This window comes from Lolium perenne, chromosome 4 (assembly GCF_019359855.2).
Source record: "Lolium perenne isolate Kyuss_39 chromosome 4, Kyuss_2.0, whole genome shotgun sequence".
Lineage (NCBI taxonomy): Eukaryota > Viridiplantae > Streptophyta > Magnoliopsida > Poales > Poaceae > Lolium > Lolium perenne.
Genome location: NC_067247.2, coordinates 379,127,755 through 379,147,199, shown reverse-complemented (window position 1 = coordinate 379,147,199; position 19,445 = coordinate 379,127,755). Strand labels below are relative to the sequence as shown.

Genomic DNA, 19,445 nt, shown 5'->3' with positions numbered 1-19,445 from the left:
CGAACAGGCTCATTAATCCCATTAGTCGAAGCACTCCCGAAATCCTGTAACGGGTACAAACTGGCGAAACAAAATCATTATTATTTGGATGAAAACTTGATAAATGGATTAATGAGGGACCGCCTGAGGCTTGGGTGACTGATAACTAACCTAGTGCCCGATCGACGTCATCCTACCCCTACAACCATGATATTCTTTTCCTTCTCGGGTGAGGCTCCGTAACCACGGTCGTCCTACCCGTAGGCGCCACGCACGCCTCACCCTACCCCGATCCCCGTCCTCCCGACCATCCCTCTAGATCTGGTGAGGGACTAGATCTTTTCCAGACCACCGCTCCCTCCCTAAGTTTCTAGTTCGCTTACATTGCCTCCGTTGTGGCCAGTCCGGCGGCAGCTTACTCTATTCCTCGCCCCGGCTGTGGCGAGTGGTTGTCGCCGACTTGGGCTCTGCCTCCCCTATCTTCCTAGCGCACGAGTAAGGGATTTGTTGGGGATATGCATAATGAGTGTATCCACGACGCTTAGGTGACCCACAAATAGTGGTTGGTCCTATGGCCTAACGGGCAGTCCAGTTGTTGATGGACTTGAATGGAGGTCTAGCTAGGACGGAGCAAAGTGGGCCCACACCTCCTTACACAAGGCGGAGATTTGAAGGACAATATAAGTGGTGTGCGTGTTAGTCTAGGACTCTATCATCCGTCAGACAAGGACTCTCATGAAACCTAGGTCCGGGGCCTACGGGAGTCCTTAGGGCATCACAATACATCATTGTAACGTGCACTTGTTAGCTTTAAAGTAATTTACAACAGGATAGGGTTTCGCTGCCGTTGTGAGATTTGAATCTGGGTAACTCGCGTTTCTCCATTCCGGATTCTTCACGCCTTACGCCTCTCTCTCTCTCTCCCCCGTCTTGAGCTTCTCCTCATGGCGTACAACAAGATTAATCAGCATCAAAAACGTCTAAATAAAGGTAAATATTCCAAGTTGTCGGCCATTTTTTATGGACCAGTCAAATATGAAAACATATGGGCAGTGTAACCCTAACACGAGCCGCATCATGGCATTATATATGGGTAGACATACAGGCCACCGGTACAGAGGTGTAATCCGGGTACAATACATAGTATAGAGACCTATACATATATAGCTAGGAGTAATGCTACACCTACGGATATTTTCTTTACGGAAACCACTTACGGGCTCACGATTGCACAGCACGCAGGGAAACAGTTTCCGATTTTTAAGCAAAGAATCCATACCAAACCAACCAGGACGTTCCACGTCAGTCCGTAAGTCTTTCCGTAGGCAAATGATCCGTACGTCTAGGATTACCGTATAGCTAGGCAACTACTTTAACATCAAATTCCAGGCTAATGACTCGGCAGAACAAGAACTGCAAATCTGGAAGCACAGAAGACTCGAGTTCTATGCTTAAAAGACACGCAAGCTCAAAAAAGAAAAGAAAAAACTCAAGGTCTCCAAGTTCATCTTCGTCCTGCTCCTGCATCACTGCATAAAGAAGTGTTCGGCCTTCACATTACATATTCGTGCGCACTGCGCCTTCGCGCATCTCCTGGGAGAGCCTGCACAGTGCAGAGTAGGAGGATCCTCCCTCCTCGACGGCCTTCCTGCAGGCACCCTTCATCTCCGTGCACTTCTCCCTCGCCTTCCTCCCTTCGTCAGAGTCGCCGTCCATGAGCGCCTTTACAGCTCGTTCCAGCTCCGAGCCCACGACGAAATTGTTCCTCTTCCTGTCCACCTCCATGGCCACGGCCACGCCCATGTAGGCGACCAGAGTGAACGCGTTCAGGTGCTGCTCAGCGTAGAGCGGCCACGGCACCATCGGCACTCCGAACCACAGGCTCTCCAGGATGGAGTTCCACCCGCCGTGCGTCACGAAGCCGCCCACGGCGGCGTGGGCGAGTATCTCCTTCTGCGGCGCCCTCGTCGGCCACACCATGCCCTTCTCCTTTGTCCTCTCCAAGAACCCCTCCGGGAGCAGCTCCACGAGGTTCGCGTCCGAGGGTTGTCGCGTGCCGGCTGCTGGCGGGCCACGCAGCACCCACAGGAAGCGGTGCCCGCTGCGCTCCAGCCCGTGGGCTATCTCATGCGCCTGCGTCGCGGTGGCGAACCCTCCGCCGCCGAAACAGAGGAGTACCACGGATGCTGGAGGCTGCGCGTCGAGCCACCGCACGCACTCGTGCGGCTGCTCCGCTGGCGGGTTCAAGGAGACCACGGGGCCTATTGGATAGACCGTCGGGGCAGGGACTCCGTGCGTGCACCGGCCATCAGCGATGGCAGCGAGAACGCTCTGCTCCAGCTCGCTAGCCGTGTTAATGATGACGCCCCGGGCTTCCATGAAACGCCTGCCGTGGTACACGAACCATGTGTACCCCGGCTTCTTCTTGTCCATCAACGGCGTCGGGAGGGCTGACGGCGGTACGGGCGGCAGCCCAGGCACGTCGACCATGCCTTCCATCTCCTCGAACTCACTGGTGACCTCCTCCTGGAGCGCCGGCAGGCGCAAGAAGAGCGCGTACATGGCGGCGCTGGCGGTGAAGTAGACGTAAGATGGCACGGCGAGCTCGCGGGACTCGTCGAGCAGCGTCGTGCAGAAGAAGTCGATTACCAGCGCGGCCACCGGGCACGTCAGCCGGGATATGGCCGCCTTCACGTGGGCCGCGTGGAGCTCCACAAAACGGGAGATGAAATCCTCGGCGCCCACGTAGTCCGTCGGGGGCTCGACGGCGGGAAGGTGGTGGAAACGAATGTCCAGACCAGACGCTTCCTCACGGCGTATGTGGCCGGCGACGTCGGACCTGTAACTCTCGGTGGGCGCCTGCATTACGAGCACCGTGAGCGACAAGGCGCCGCCGCTGCGGGCAAGCAGCCGCTTGCCGGCGTCGAGCATGGACATAAGGTGGCCGACGCCCCAGACGGGCAGCAAGACGACTGTCGGGGTTGCCATCGGTGGTGATCGACGAGGACTCCCGGATTATGCTAGTATTTTGCTTAGGATCAAATGAGTGAGAAACTGCAGGGAATTATGCGGTGGTTCGTGTTTTTTCAAGCAGACTGCGAGGTGGCAAAACACGTCGGAACTCTTGCGAAGTAATTAGCTGCATACAAAAAAATAAAAAGCGGCAAACCTACCACTGAAATTGTTGGTTGGTGGATCTGGCATCTTGGCAGGCGTGGTGTCAACTCTCGAAAGCGCATTGCAGGCAGTACGAGGAAAAAAATTGATGGGTGGTCTTTTATTTTTTTGAACTGGATGGGTGAGCTGATGATGCAGTCCAATCGCTAGCTGTCGTTTCTGGGTCGTCGTCATGTAGGCGCGGTGTTTCTATCTGCTTGTGTATTAAATTGAAAATTGCTGCTCAATGCAGAAAGTCAGAGAAGCAGGCACAAGTATGATTCTTTTATTTCACGTCACAAGATAATTTAAATATATTAGTACGATCTCTTTCTATTATAAGTTTTAGTTGTACTAAATTGCTTGTGCATGGTAGACTGTGTTATGAAATATGGAGTCTGATAAAAGTATCTTGCAAGTTATGAGCACTCGCATATGTCTTTATGCCAAGTTTAATAAATTAAACTTTCGTTAAAAAAGACTTGGTCAAGCTTTAACATAGTTTGATTTAGCAGGGAACTAGAGATTTTTATAGTATTGATCGGCCGGTGTGAGCGAGGGCGTCACCGACAAGGAAGACCGAAGAGGAAGTAATGGCGGCTATTGTTGATCTAGCCACCGACCATGATCTAGCCCCAGCCGACCGCTTCGGATCGACCTTTGATGGTATGTGAGTCGTCCAGGAGTTGGAGTCTTCTCAGCGCCTTTACCTTCACCTTCTGCTACGCAGGTTTAGCCCGAGGAGCTGAGGCTCATCGATCGGCCCATGTTCTGAACTTCTTCTCGTCAACGATTTATATGGAAAAGTGTGGTGCGCTCCTTGACCTCTAGATCGGATGGGATCCTGCCGTGTGTGTCCGCAAGCCTATACCGTGCGGTTTCAAGGAGACACGTCACGAAGCCCCGCTTTTCGTTGGCACCATCGTGTACGTCAACATCGACGTCCACGTCGCGATTACCGTGGTGCTGCCGGATGCAGGAATGTCACACTGGTTAAGATTGGGAGGACATAAGGTGTCGATGGCTAATTTTGAGTTCGAGACTGCTAAGATAAATAATGGTGGACACAGTTTTTTTATATGATGAAGACGATGCTTCACATGTCGTTGTGCAAGTGCAGTTTTGTTTGCAGGATGATGTCCACAAAAAAGCATACGAGGGATGACCTTGAGCCTGGTGACTGGTGATTGACAATAGCGTTCTTGACAAGCTGGGAGGGTAGCACTGAGTGGCTTTATTTTAATGGTGCTCTTTGAGTTTCGAGTCTCGATTTTCAAGGTGAAAACTCTATGCCTCACCTTTATTGGTTTTGCTTGGCATGGACAAACTTCTGACCGTTTCCTTATTGAAGGCATTATTTGAAGAGTTTGGACTTTTTAAGATGAAAACCTGATACGTTGCAAACGTATCTATGATTTTTGATGCTTCATGCTTGTTTTACACCAATTTTTATATGTTTTATTTACACTTCGTTGCACTTTTATGCATTTTCTGAAACTAACCCATTGACAAGATGATACAGTGCCAGTTTCATGTTTCATGTTTTCTGTTGTTTTGTATTTTAAAAAATTTGTACAGAAAATATTCTCAAAATTGGACGAAACAAAAGCCAAAATTCCTATTTTACTGTAATGAAGACGGGGTCCAGAGGGCAGACGGAGGAGGGCCAGGAGGCGGCCACACCATACATGGGCGCGGCCCAGCCCCTGGCCGCGCCTAGGGGTGGTGTGGGCCCCTCGAGCACCCACCGACCTCGCCCTTCCGCCTATAAAAAGCCTCCCGATGCGTAAACCCTAAATTATCCGAGTCTCCATCCACGAAAAGTTCTGCCGCGGCCACCATCGCCGACCCTAGCTCGGGAGGGTTCTGAAGCTCTTCCCGGCACCCTGCCGGAGAGGGAGATCATCACTGGAGGCCTCTACATCGCTATGCCCGCCTCCGAAGTGATGCGTGAGTAGTTCATCTCTGAACTACGGGTCCATAACATTAGCTAGATGGTTATCTTCTCCAATTTATGCTTCATGTTTAGATCTTGTGAGCTGCCTATCACGATCAAGATCATCTTTATATAATGCTACGTGTTGTGTTTGCTACGATCTGACACGCGTACAGCACGCGACCGTTGGGAACCCCAAGTGGAAGGTGTGATGCGTACAGCAGTAAGTTTCCCTCAGTTAGAAACCAAGATTTATCGAACCAGTAGGAGTCAAGAAGCACGTCGAAGGTTGATGGCGGCGAAGTGTAGTGTGGCGCAACACCAGGGATTCCGGCGCCAACGTGGAACCTGCACAACACAACCAAATTACTTTGCCCCAACGTGACAGTGAGGTTGTCAATCTCACCGGCTTGCTATAACAAAGGATTAGATGTATAGTGTGGATGATGATTGTTTGCAGAAAACAGTAGAACAAATATTGCAGTAGATTGTATTCGATGTAAAAGAATGGACTGAGGTCCACAGTTCACTAGAGGCGTCTCTCCGATAAGAATAAGCATGTTGGGTGAACAAATTACAGTTGGGCAATTGACAAATAAAGAGGGCATGACCATGCACATACATGATATGATGAGTATAGTGAGATTTAATTGGGCATTACGACAAAGTACATAGACCGCTATCCAGCATGCATCTATGCCTAAAAAGTCCACCTTCAGGTTATCATCCGAACCCCTTCCAGTATTAAGTTGCAAACAACAGACAATTGCATTAAGTATGGTGCGTAATGTAATCAACAACTACATCCTTAGACATAGCATCGATGTTTTATCCCTAGTGGCAACAGCACATCCACAACCTTAGAACTTTCTGTCACTATCCCAGATTTAATGGAGGCATGAACCCACTATCGAGCATAAATACTCCCTCTTGGAGTTAAGAGTAAAAACTTGGCCAGAGCCTCTACTAATAACAGAGAGCATGCAAGATCATAAACAACACATAGATAGTAGATTGATAATCAACATAGCATAGTATTCTCTATTCATCGGATCCCAACAAACACAACATATAGCATTACAGATAGATGATCTTGATCATGTTAGGCAGCTCACAAGATCCAACAATGAAGCACAATTAGGAGAAGACGACCATCTAGCTACTGCTATGGACCCATAGTCCAGGGGTGAACTACTCACTCATCACTCCGGAGGCGACCATGGCGGTGAAGAGTCCTCCGGGAGACGATTCCCCTCACCGGCAGGGTGCCCCGGAGGCGATCTCCTGAATCCCCCGAGATGGGATTGGCGGCGGCGGCGTCTCTGGAAGGTTTTCCGTATCGTGGCTCTCGGTACTGGGGGTTTCGCGACGAAGGCTTTAAGTAGGCGGAAGGGCAGGTCAAGAGGCGTCACGGGGCCCCACACAGCAGGGCTGCGCGGGCCCCCTGTAGACCGTGCCGCCCTACTGTGGTGCCCCCCCGTGGCCCCACTTCGTGACTCCTTAGGTCTTCTGGAAGCTTCGTGTGAAAATAGGCCCCTGGGCGTTGATTTCGTCCAATTCCGAGAATATTTCCTTACTAGGATTTCTGAAACCAAAAACAGCAGAAAACAACAACTGGCTCTTCGGCATCTCGTTAATAGGTTAGTGCCGGAAAATGCATAAATATGACATAAAGTATGCATAAAACATGTAGGTATCATCAAAAAAGTGGCATGGAACATAAGAAATTATCGATACGTTGGAGACGTATCAGCATCCCCAAGCTTAGTTCCTGCTCGTCCCGAGTAGGTAAACGATAACAAAGATAATTTCTGGAGTGACATGCCATCATAATCTTGATCATACTATTTGTAAGCACATGTAATGAATGCAGCGATCCAAGACAATGGTAAATGTAATGAGTAAACAACTGAATCATATAGCAAAGACTTTTCATGAATAGTACTTTCAAGACAAGCATCAATAAGTCTTACATAAGAGTTAACTCATAAAGCAATAATTCAAAGTAAAGGCATTGAATCAACACAAAGGAAGATTAAGTTTCAGCGGTTGCTTTCAACTTGTAACATGTATATCTCATGGATATTGTCAACATAAAGTAATATAATAAGTGCAATATGCAAGTATGTAGGAATCAATGCACAGTTCACACAAGTGTTTGCTTCTTGAGATGGAGAGAAACAGGTGAACTGACTCAACATAAAAGTAGAAGAAAGACTCTTCGCAGAGGGAAGCATTGATTGCTATATTTGTGCTAGAGCTTTGATTTTGAAAACAAGAAACTATTTTGTCAACGGTAGTAATAAAGCATATGCATCATGTAAATTATATCCTAGAAGTTGCAAGCCTCATGCATAGTATACTAATAGTGCCCGCACCTTGTCCTAATTAGCTCAGATTACCTGGATTATCACCGCAATACATATGTTTTAACCAAGTGTCACAAAGGGGTACCTCTATGCCGCCTGTACAAAGGTCTAAGGAGAAAGCTCGCATTGGATTTCTCGCTTTTGATTATTCTCAACTTAGACATCCATACCGGGACAACATAGACAACAGATAATGGACTCCTCTTTAATGCTTAAGCATTCAACAACAATTAATTTTCTCATATAAGATTGAGGATATTTGTCCAAAACTGAAACTTCCACCATGGATCATGGCTTTAGTTAGCGGCCCAATGTTCTTCTCTAACAGTATGCATGCTCAAACCATTCAACTCATGGTAAATCACCCTTACTTCAGACAAGACGGACATGCATAGCAACTCACATGATATTCAACAAAGAGTAGTTGATGGCGTCCCCAGGAACATGGTTATCGCATAACAAGCAACTTATAAGAAATAAAATGCACAAGTACATATTCAATACCACAATAGTTTTTAGGCTATTTGTCCCATGAGCTATATATTGCAAAGGTAAAGGATAAAAATTTAAAGGTAGCACTCAAGCAATTTACTTTGGAATGACGGAGAAATACCATGTAGTAGGTAGGTATGGTACGTGGACACAAATGGCATAGTGGTTGGCTTAAGGATTTTGGATGCATGAGAAGTATTCCCTCTCGATACAAGGCTTAGGCTAGCAAGGTTATTTGAAACAAACACAAGTATGAAGCGGTGCAACAAAACTCACATAAAAGACATATTGTAAACATTATAAGACTCTACACCGTCTTCCTTGTTGTTCAAACTCTTACTAGAAATTATCTAGACCTTAGAGAGACCAATTATGCAAACCAAATTTTAGCAAGCTCTATGTATTTCTTCATTAATAGGTGCAAAGTATATGATGCAAGAGCTTAAACATGAGCACAACAATTGCCAAGTGTCAAATTATCCAAGACATTTTACCAATTACTACATGTAGTATTTCCCGTTTCCAACCATATAACAATTTAACGAAGAAGATTCAACCTTCGCCATGAACACTATGAGTAAAGCCTAAGGACATATTTGTCCATATGCAACAGCGGAGCGTGTCTCTCTCCCACATAATGAATGCTAGGATCCATTTTATTCAAACAAAAAAAACAAAAAAAAAACAGACGCTCCAAGCAAAGTACATAAGATGTGATGGAATAAAAATATAGTTTCACTAGAGGAACCTGATAATGTTGTCGATGAAGAAGGGGATGCCTTGGGCATCCCCAAGCTTAGACGCTTGAGTCTTCTTAAAATATGCAGGGGTGAACCACCGGGGCATCCCCAAGCTTAGAGCTTTCACTCTCCTTGATCATATTGTATCATCTCCCTCTCTTGATCCTTGAAAACTTCCTCCACACCAAACTCAAAACAACTCATTAGAGGGTTAGTGCATAATCAAAATTTACATGTTCAGAGGTGACATAATCATTCTTAACACTTCTGGACATTGCACAAAGCTACTGAAAGTTAATGGAATCGAAAAATCCATCAAGCATAGCAAAACAGGCAATGCGAAATAAAAGGCAGAATCTGTAAAAACAGAACAGTCCGTAAAGACAAATTTTATTGAGGCACCAGACTTGCTCAAATGAAAATGCTCAAATTGAATGAAAGTTGCGTACATATCTGAGGATCACTCACGTAAATTGGCATAATTTTATGAGTTACCTACAGAGAATTAGGCCCAGATTCGTGACAGCAAAGAAATCTGTTTCTGCGCAGTAATCCAAATCTAGTATGAACATTACTATCAAAGACTTTACTTGGCACAACAATGCAACAAAACTAACATAAGGAGAGGTTGCTACAGTAGTAACAACTTCCAAGACTCAAATATAAAATAAAAGTGCAGTAGTAAAATCATGGGTTGTCTCCCATAAGCGCTTTTCTTTAACGCCTTTCAGCTAGGCGCAGAAAGTGTATATCGAGAATTATCAAGAGACGAAGCATCAACATCATAATTTGTTCTAATGATAGAATCAAAAGGTAACTTCATTCTATTTCTAGGGAAGTGTTCCATACCTTTCTTGAGAGGAAATTGATATTTAATATTACCTTCCTTCATATCAATGATAGCACCAACAGTTCGAAGAAAAGGTCTTCCCAATATAATGGGACAAGATGCATTGCATTCAATATCCAAGACAACAAAATCAACGGGGACAAGGTTATTGTTAATGGTAATGCGAACATTATCAACTCTCCCCAAAGGTTTCTTTGTAGAATTATCAGCAAGATTAACATCCAAATAATAATTTTTCAATGGTGGCAAGTCAAGCATGTTATAGATTTTCTTAGGCATAACGGAAATACTTGCACCAAGATCACATAAAGCATTACAATCAAAATCATTGACCTTCATCTTAATGATGGGCTCCCAACCATCCTCTAGCTTCCTAGGAATAGAAGCTTCGCGTTCTAGTTTCTCTTCTCTAGCTTTTATGAGAGCATTTGTAATATGTTTCGTGAAAGCCAAATTTATAGCACTAGCATTAGGATCTTAGCAAGTTTTTGTAAGAACTTTATAACTTCAGAGATGTGGCAATCATCAAAATCCAAACCATTATAATCTAAAGCAATGGGATCATTGTCCCCAAGGTTGGAAAAAATTTCAGCAGTTTTAGCAGTTTCAGGCAGTTTTTCACGCTTTGCATTAGAAGTGGAAACATTGCCAACACCAATTCTTTTGACATTAATAGTAGGACGTGCAGAAACATGTGAAGCATTAGCATTACTAGTGGTGGTAATAGTCCAAACTTTAGCTATATTATCTTCTTTAGCATTTTCTTCTTTTTCCCACCTAGCACGCAATTCGGCCATCAATCTTATATTCTCATTAATTCTAACTTGGATGACAATTGCTGTAGTAACAATCTTATTATTATTATTATTATTATTATTATTTTCATTAGGCATAACTTTCGATTTCAAGAGACCAACATCAGCAGCAAGACTATCGACTTTAGAAGTAAGTATATCAATTTTTCCAAGCTTTTCTTCAACAAATTTGTTAAAAGCAGTTTGTGTACTAATAAATTCTTTAAGCATAGCTTCAAGTCCAGGGGGTGTGTTCCTATTATTGTTGTAAGAATTCCCATAAGAATTACCATAGCCGTTACCATTATTATAAGGATATGGCCTATAGTTGTTACTAGAATTGTTCCGATAAGCATTGTTGTTGAAATTATTATTTTTAATGAAGTTCACATCAACATGTTCTTCTTGAGCAACCAATGAAGCTAACGGAACATTATTAGGATCAACATTTGTCCTACCATTCACAAGCATAGACATAATAGCATCAATCTTATCATTCAAGAAAGATGTTTCTTCGACAGAATTTACCTTCTTACCTTGTGGAGCTCTTTCCGTGTGCCATTCAGAGTAATTAATCATCATATTATCAAGAAGCTTCGTTGCGACGCCGAGAGTGATGGACATAAAGGTACCTACAGCAGCTGAATCCAATAGGTCCCGTGAAGAAAAATTCAGTCCTGCATAAAAGGTTTGGATGATCATCCAAGTAGTCAGTCCATGGGTTGGGCAATTTTTAACCAAAGATTTCATTCTTTCCCATGCTTGTGCAACATGCTCATTATCCAATTGTTTAAAATTCATTATGCTACTTCTCGAAGATATAATTTTAGCAGGAGGATAATATCTACCAATAAAAGCATCCTTGCATTTAGTCCATGAATCAATACTATTCTTAGGCAGAGATAGCAACCAATCTTTAGCTCTTCCTCTTAATGAGAAAGGAAACAATTTTAATTTTATAATGTCACCATCTACATCCTTATACTTTTGCATTTCACATAATTCAACAAAATTATTAAGATGGGCAGCAGCATCATCAGAACTAACACCAGAAAATTGCTCTCTCATAACAAGATTTAGTAAAGCATGTTTAATTTCAAAGAATTCCGCTGTAGTAGCAGGTGGAGCAATAGGTGTGCATAAGAAATCATTATTATTTGTGGTTGTGAAGTCACACAACTTAGTATTTTCAGGAGTACCCATTTTAGCAATAGTAAATAAAGCAAACTAGATAAAGTAAATGCAAGTAACAATTTTTTTGTGTTTTTGATATGGAGAATGCAAACAAGACAGTAAATAAAGTAAAACTAGCAACTAATTTTTTTGTATTTTGATTTAGTGCAGCAAACAAAGTAGTAAATAAAATAAAGCAAGACAAAAACAAAGTAAAGAGATTGGAGGTGGAGACTCCCCTTGCAGCGTGTCTTGATCTCCCCGGCAACGGCGCCAGAAATTTAGCTTGACACGCGTACAGCACGCGACCGTTGGGAACCCCAAGTGGAAGGTGTGATGCGTACAGCAGTAAGTTTCCCTCAGTTAGAAACCAAGGTTTATCGAACCAGTAGGAGTCAAGAAGCACGTCGAAGGTTGATGGCGACGAAGTGTAGTGCGGCGCAACACCAGAGATTCCGGCGCCAACGTGGAACCTGCACAACACAACCAAATTACTTTGCTCCAACGTGACAGTGAGGTTGTCAATCTCACCGGCTTGCTGTAACAAAGGATTAGATGTATAGTGTGGATGATGATTGTTTGCAGAAAACAGTAGAACAAATATTGCAGTAGATTGTATTCGATGTAAAAGAATGGACTGGGGTCCACAGTTCACTAGAGGCGTCTCTCCGATAAGAATAAGCATGTTGGGTGAACAAATTACAGTTGGGCAATTGACAAATAAAGAGGGCATGACCATGCACATACATGATATGATGAGTATAGTGAGATTTAATTGGGCATTACGACAAAGTACATAGACCGCTATCCTGCATGCATCTATGCCTAAAAAGTCCACCTTCAGGTTATCATCCGAACCCCTTCCAGTATTAAGTTGCAAACAACAGACAATTGCATTAAGTATGGTGCGTAATGTAATCAACAACTACATCCTTAGACATAGCATCGATGTTTTATCCCTAGTGGCAACAGCACATCCACAACCTTAGAACTTTCTGTCACTATCCCAGATTTAATGGAGGCACGAACCCACTATCGAGCATAAATACTCCCTCTTGGAGTTAAGAGTAAAAACTTGGCCAGAGCCTCTACTAATAACGGAGAGCATGCAAGATCATAAACAACACATAGATAATAGATTGATAATCAACATAGCATAGTATTCTCTATTCATCGGATCCCAACAAACACAACATATAGCATTACAGATAGATGATCTTGATCATGTTAGGCAGCTCACAAGATCCAACAATGAAGCACAATTAGGAGAAGACGACCATCTAGCTACTGCTATGGACCCATAGTCCAGGGGTGAACTACTCACTCATCACTCTGGAGGCGACCATGACGGTGAAGAGTCCTCCGGGAGATGATTCCCCTCTCCGGCAGGGTGCCGGAGGCGATCTCCTGAATCCCCCGAGATGGGATTGGCGGCGGCGTCTCTGGAAGGTTTTCCGTATCGTGGCTCTCGGTACTGGGGGTTTCGCGACGAAGGCTTTAAGTAGGCGGAAGGGCATGTCAAGAGGCGTCACGGGGGCCCCACACAGCAGGGCCGCGCGGGCCCCCTGTAGGCCGCGCCGCCCTACTGTGGTGGCGCCCCGTGGCCCCACTTCGTGACTCCTTCGGTCTTCTGGAAGCTTCGTGTGAAAATAGGCCCCTGGGCGTTGATTTCGTCCAATTCCGAGAATATTTCCTTACTAGGATTTCTGAAACCAAAAACAGCAGACAAGAATCGGCTCTTCGGCATCTCGTTAATAGGTTAGTGCCGAAAAATGCATAAATATGACATAAAGTATGCATAAAACATGTAGGTATCATCAATAAAGTGGCATGGAACATAAGAAATTATCGATACGTTGGAGACGTATCAGGATCCGATGAATATTATACTATGTTGAGATCGATTATATACTTATCATATGTTATTTGTGATCTTGCATGCTCTCCGTTGCTAGTAGATGCTTTGGCCAAGTAAATGCTTGTAACTCCAAGAGAGGGTATTTATGCTCGATAGTGGGTTCATGCCTCTAGTAATCTGAAAGAGTGACAATAACTTTTAAGATTGTAGATGTGATGTTGCTACTAGGGAGAAAATAGCAATGCTTCATCTAAGGATAATTCTATTGTTTACTTTACACACATTGTTTAATACGATAATTTGTTAATTGCAACTTAATACTGGAAGGGCTTCAGATGATAACTGGAATGTGGATTATTAGTCATAGACGCATTTGGATTACAGTCTTGTATTATGTTGTAATGCCCAAACGAATCTCATAGTAATCATCTTATCATGTATGGTCTTTATTCTGTCAATTGCCCAGTTGTAATTTGTTCACCCAACATGTTATTTATCTTTATGGAGAGACACCTCTAGTGAACTGTGGACCCCGATCCTTTCTTTTACACTGATAAAATCATCATATTCTGTTTACTTAATACAATCACTGTTCTCTTTAATTCCACTGCAAACAAACATCTATTTCCACATTATACGGTTAATCATTTGTTTTCAACAAAATCGATGAGATTGACAACCTCACTGTAAGTTGGGGCAAAGTATTTTGGTTGTGTTGTGTGTAGGTTCCACGTTGTTGCTGACGCCGGTAGTGCGTCCTGCCACAAGTCAGCTAGCAACACCTTCAGAAGTCACGCCTTTCTCCTACTGGTCGACTAAACCTTGGTTTCTTACCGAGGAAAAACTTACTACTGTTCTCATCATACCTTCCTCTTGCGGTTTCCCAACGGTGTGCAATATACGCTCATCAAAACCCGTGACCAGATTTTGATTATGTTGGGCCGCGACAACACTTATGTGTTGTTTCCTTCTTTGAGAACCACTTTTGTAATCTAGTTGTTGGCATTGGTGGTGGTTTGAGTCCAGCTGTTGCAGAGTGGTTGATCACTATGATGTGGTAATTTTATGTTTTTTCTATGTGCATCCATAATTTCTCGACAAGTTCTTTACATTATGGTAAATCAAGGTGTATTTGGCATGTCTAAATTTCGCAATAGGCGACAAATAATAGGGTTTGCCCGTTGGCATGGAGAAAGATGTGATTTGGGCCAAGCAAGCGCGTCCGGGCTGAAAACGGAATACAATGGTGGTCCCTTGTTGTGGCAGGTGCGGCCCGCTTCATCCTGGGCCGGGTAGAACCGAGCCGCGCAGGCAGGACCCATTTCAAGTAAACTTGCCCTACGGGGCGCGGCCGGCACCTCGCTCCCTCGCCGCCTGCCTGCCTGCGCACACCACGCCGCCGTGCCGCCCCCGAGCGCCTCGCGAGGCCATGTCATGACGGCGGCCCGACGGTGCACCGACCTCTCCTCGCTCTCACCCCCGCCCGCCCTCCTCTCTCGCCTCTGCTCCGCGGCCTCCCGTCTTCTCCAGGTCAGTGCCCCACCCCATCACACCCCAATCTCCTTGGGGCATTCGGCCGACCACCTCGCCGGCGGCGCACTTAACTTCCATCTCTCTCACACGTTGCGCCTCTGCTTCTGTCAGACGAGGCAGTACGGCTCGAGGAAGGAGGGAGATGGCGGCGGCATGCGGAACGCACGGTCAAGTTCCGGTTCAAGGCCAGGTAACGACGACTCGGACACCGGAGCAGATGCTTCATGGTTTCCATCTATAAATCCATACATCTAACTATGGAGCTCGCCTTCGGACACTGTTATTGGCGCGCAGGGTTCATCGACCGTTCGTCGTGGAGGTGTTTCGACTCGAGAGCTGTGGGAATTCACCCGGGCGCTATACCTCTCAATTGCTGGTCCGTTCTACAAAAGCTGAAACGAAAAGGTGCAGATCACTCTCTTCTTGCTTAGCTATCTCTATTCCAGAGTAAGGCTCGGTTTGCGGTTGCTGAACTATGTTGTGCCGAGTTCATATATAATAATCATCTGTGAGTAGAGAGAAGTTATTTAGCCAAACAGAGAAATAGGCAAACACAGGTCAGCTAACGGGATTATCACGCAATGCCAAACACTTAAGAGCTTTGACATGCCATACACATGTCACGTGTTTGCTTCGTAACACTACACCGCGTTAAAAGTTTATACTACAGAATGAAGAATTGCACGCAGTACTCAAGGACACGGTTATTGTACAGGGTTTGAAGCTTATCTTGTCGGGGGATGTGTGAGAGATCTGCTACTGAAAAGGCCACCAAAAGATTTCGACGTGATCACGACTGCAAGTCTCAAACAGGTTTCGACCTATTCAAAGACCGCACATGTTTCTTTTCCCCAAAACTCCGATGCCCTTGTTCCATTGATTGGCTTATGATTTTTTTTTTCAGATTAAGAAACTCGATTTCAAACGCTGTTTCATCATTGGCACACGCTTTCCAATATGCCAGGTTCATATGCGGGGCTCGACGTTCGAGGTTTGTTATTCACAGGAACAATGGCGTTGTGAATACTTGGTTCTTTGAGCGTTGTTCTCTAACCATCGCTTGCCGGTCCTTGCAGGTTTCGAGCTTCAGCACAAACTGTTCAGAAGAGTCTGGTGGTGATGATCAAGGGGATATTCTTCGCTGGAAGAATTCGTTGAAAAGAGATTTTACAATAAATAGGTAATCTTCTGTAGGAAATCTGGTACAACTTCAAAGGTTCAATGAATGCTGTTTCTGTGAAATATCATGGGTGCTAAATTACTAACATTCTTGCGATGTTTACATGGCAGCCTATTCTTTAACCCATTCAATAACAGAGTTTATGATTATGTGAATGGAGTAATGGATCTAAGAAAAAACAAGGTAGTTTGCTTGATTTTATCATTACCTAACTCCTTGTTTACCTTTTTCTTTTTCTTCTTCCTAACTCCTTAAATCACCAATCAGGTGTGTACTGTGATTCCTGCCCACGTTTCTTTCAAGGAGGATTCTGGTAGGTGTTCAAGGAATTTGCTTGATTTTATCATTATCTATTCAAGAAAAAAATAGATTCAAATTTCTTCCAGCCAGGATTTTGCGTGGCTTGAGAGTTGCCGCTCGCCTTGGCTTTCAGTTCTCCAGCGAAACTTCTACTGCAATACGAGATCTTTCTCCATCCATCATAAATATCGACAAGGTTTATTATTACTTTAGCTCCCTGAAAGCAAACGTGCAAGTATATATGAATTCTCATGTATTTTTTTTGTTTATATTCATGACGGCATTTACTCAGTCAAGGTTGATGATGGAAATGAGATATATGCTATCTCATGGGGCGGCAGAGTCTTCCATTAGATTGCTTAGCAAATATGGACTTCTCGATATTTTGCTTCCTTTTCAAGTAAGTTGAGCAATGAGGTCCTGTTGTTACACAAGTATATTTCTGCCCGCAACCACTTCCATCTGTCAGCTTACTCATTCTTGAATGCTATTTGTATTTTAGGCAGCATATTTATCAGATCAGATGAAGGGTAGATCAAGTGACAAAGATCTGATGCTTATGGTGAGTAACTCTGAAACATGCCATGTCATGTGGAGAAATAGTGAAATAATTTAAAGCACACACTTAATCAGTTGATTTCGCCTGTGCAGAAACTATTGGCTAATCTTGATAAATTTTTTTCTGCTGACTGGCCATGCCACAGCTCTTTGTGGTAAGAATCTTTGAGTGCCAATTTGTGCATATCTTTACTTGACTGTGCTTACCATTATGGGTTTAGTCAAGTTATACAACCTTTGTTTGTTCTTGCTAGTATTTATATTTATGCTCCTCAGGAAGTGTGGTACTAGATATACTACCAAACAGTCCAGCCGCAAGCATAGCTGATTAGGATAGTTTTGACCTTGGTGATGTAGGTCTATTGTGGTTCCTTTACAGTTCCTCAATCTAGTTATTAGTTTCTAGTAAAGCTAAAATAAACATTCTGCTGGCTCTGCTAGGGACTGTTGTATCAGCACGTGTGTGTACTTCCGTAGTCTGGTGTTGTTCCGATATTTGTTATCAGCTCAGGCCATATACCAATATCATCACTTTGATTTCCAGGTTTCACATAGTAGATAAGCCTGGTTTTGTTCTATTATCATATTTATTTTACATTTCTCTGAAAAATGCTTGTGTACTCCACTCTCCAGACTGTCATACAGTGCTTACAAGGCTTGTAGAAATTCATGCATAGTTTCCTGTCTGGATGGGTGAGGAGGGGACAGCGTGTATCATCTTAGATTTACTTATGCTAGCCTGAAACGTGTGCATACTTCATGTAGTTTTAACACATCTGTATACTACTTCGTACCACTGTCAATCTGCATTTCAAGTGTCCTCTTTTCTGCCTATACTAACGCTTGATGTTATGAGTAGGCAAACTGTGTTTTCCATTCCTTATTCGGTAACCAAGTAGCATAACTATCTGATCGAAATTTCAGTGCTTGGTATGGACACGCTGTCAGCCATGTACAGTATATTTTATTCGTTTGATATTATTCCACAGGTTAGGGCTGTTGGCATTTCACACTGCATTGGTTAATGCTCCACAAGACGCCCAGGTAATCAAGGCTTTTGCTGCACTGATGCATTTCGGAACATGGGACAGCGCTGTCGAGTTCTTGAAACAAGATGTTGGAGCACCAGCTATATTTGTCCCAGAAGCTCTGGGGCCTTCTCAGGCAAAACTGGATGATAATCTTATGAAACAAATATCACAGCTGGCATCACTAGTCAATTCTTCGGTTGATACATTTACATGTTTAGATAGTCTCAAGCAATCATTGGCCAGACATTCGAAAGCTTCACAATTTTCAGGAGTTGTAAGTATCACTATAGCATATTTTAACTCCCAATCGTGCATCTTTATGCTAGCAGTTTTTATATTTCCAGTGAAATTTATAGTTTATTCTCGGTGCAACTTATGTTGTTTTCCTTTTTCCCGGTTAAATCAGCAGCCCGTTTTGTGAAGCACTTTTTATTGCATGTCTAATCGGTAAATTGTTGTTTACATTGTTCCTATGCTCTCAAATATTGGTATGTTTTATATTCCCTTCCACACTTTTCCATTTTATTGGGGAACCAGAAAAAAGGAAACAGTGAGTGGAGCTCTTATTGATGTCACTTAAAGTTTTGACACCTAAACATTTACTAACATACAATATTAACTCATGATTGATGCCAATGTTAACAAAAGAAGGTGTTTCGATGTAGCAGCAATGCTCCCTATATTGCTTATGTTATATTGCGTATTGCCCACTTAATCATCATACTAAGATTTGTCGGGGATTTATTCCCAGGTTTTCGTATCGGCCAGGGAGAGGAGCAGAGTGCTGGGGATATTTAAGGGCCTTGATTCTGACTTAACTTCATATGTCGAGACCAGAGGTATGCATGGGATTGACTACAGGTTGATGGAATATGGGGATGCTCGTGAGGTCCGGTTTGTTCTCGGGAAAGTGATCTTGGACACTATGTGTGAAGAATCACCGCCTGCATCCACCGATGCTGCTGCTGCTTCTGCAAAGCCAGGGGCGGATCATACTGATGGAGTTCATCATCCACTGTCCTCGTTATTTTAGTGGAGAATCATAGTGAAGCAGCTACCAAGACTCAACATCACATCTGTTTTCCATGAATGCTGCTGAGCGCATCGAAGCTCTCAGATTTTGCCGGTGTGAAGTTGAGGATGGGCAATACGAACTTGGTGTTGTATATTTTTTTTCGTCGTAGCTGAGCTTACCTGGGAAGAAGGATGCCCTCCTAGTTTTGTAGAAGATTGAGCATAGGCTGTAGAGATGAAAGATGTTAGGTTATCTTGTGTACTTTTTGTCTGGTTTACTAGTAGGCATGTAAGTGTGCAAGAGTTAGAGTGCACTGTGAGCATGTGCGGTTGTGTTTTAAAAGATTCAATAAGAAAGCGAGTTCAGATTAGGCAAAATGGAGATTCCGTTATCATTTGATTCTATCCACCGGAAACAATGACATAAGATTTATTGTGAACAATGACATAAGTATTAAACTGGTTATAAGACCAGGAGGGTG

At 43.8% G+C, this 19,445-nt stretch overlaps 2 protein-coding genes across 2 annotated transcripts; one reads left to right on the top strand and one right to left on the bottom strand.

The window, feature by feature from the left end:
• Positions 1–1,037: 1,037 nt before the first annotated feature.
• LOC127297200 (malvidin galactosylase UGT88C3-like) lies at positions 1,038–3,082 on the bottom strand. The gene has a single exon (XM_051327497.2). The coding sequence runs from the start codon at positions 2,965–2,967 to the stop codon at positions 1,537–1,539; it is 1,431 nt and encodes a 476-aa protein (XP_051183457.1). The 5' UTR covers positions 2,968–3,082; the 3' UTR covers positions 1,038–1,536.
• Positions 3,083–14,716: 11,634 nt separating this feature from the next.
• On the top strand, positions 14,717–19,342 carry LOC127297199 (uncharacterized). The gene is made up of 14 exons (XM_051327496.2): positions 14,717–14,877; positions 14,992–15,070; positions 15,175–15,285; positions 15,596–15,693; positions 15,785–15,871; positions 15,957–16,060; positions 16,171–16,243; positions 16,328–16,373; positions 16,447–16,556; positions 16,653–16,760; positions 16,863–16,922; positions 17,012–17,073; positions 17,908–18,223; positions 18,701–19,342. Exons 1-14 carry the CDS (start codon positions 14,782–14,784, stop codon positions 18,980–18,982), a joined length of 1,632 nt encoding a protein of 543 aa, XP_051183456.1. The 5' UTR covers positions 14,717–14,781; the 3' UTR covers positions 18,983–19,342.
• Positions 19,343–19,445: the final 103 nt, after the last annotated feature.

Coding starts and splice junctions, on each gene's coding strand:
- LOC127297200 (XM_051327497.2), bottom strand. CDS start 2,967: ATGGCAACCCCGACAGTCGTCTTGCTGCCCGTCTGGGGCGTCGGCCAC.
- LOC127297199 (XM_051327496.2), top strand. CDS start 14,782: ATGACGGCGGCCCGACGGTGCACCGACCTCTCCTCGCTCTCACCCCCG. Junction 15,071..15,174: donor AAGTTCCGGTTCAAGGCCAG/GTAACGACGACT, acceptor ATTGGCGCGCAG/GGTTCATCGACCGTTCGTCG. Junction 15,694..15,784: donor CGACTGCAAGTCTCAAACAG/GTTTCGACCTAT, acceptor TTTTTTTTTCAG/ATTAAGAAACTCGATTTCAA.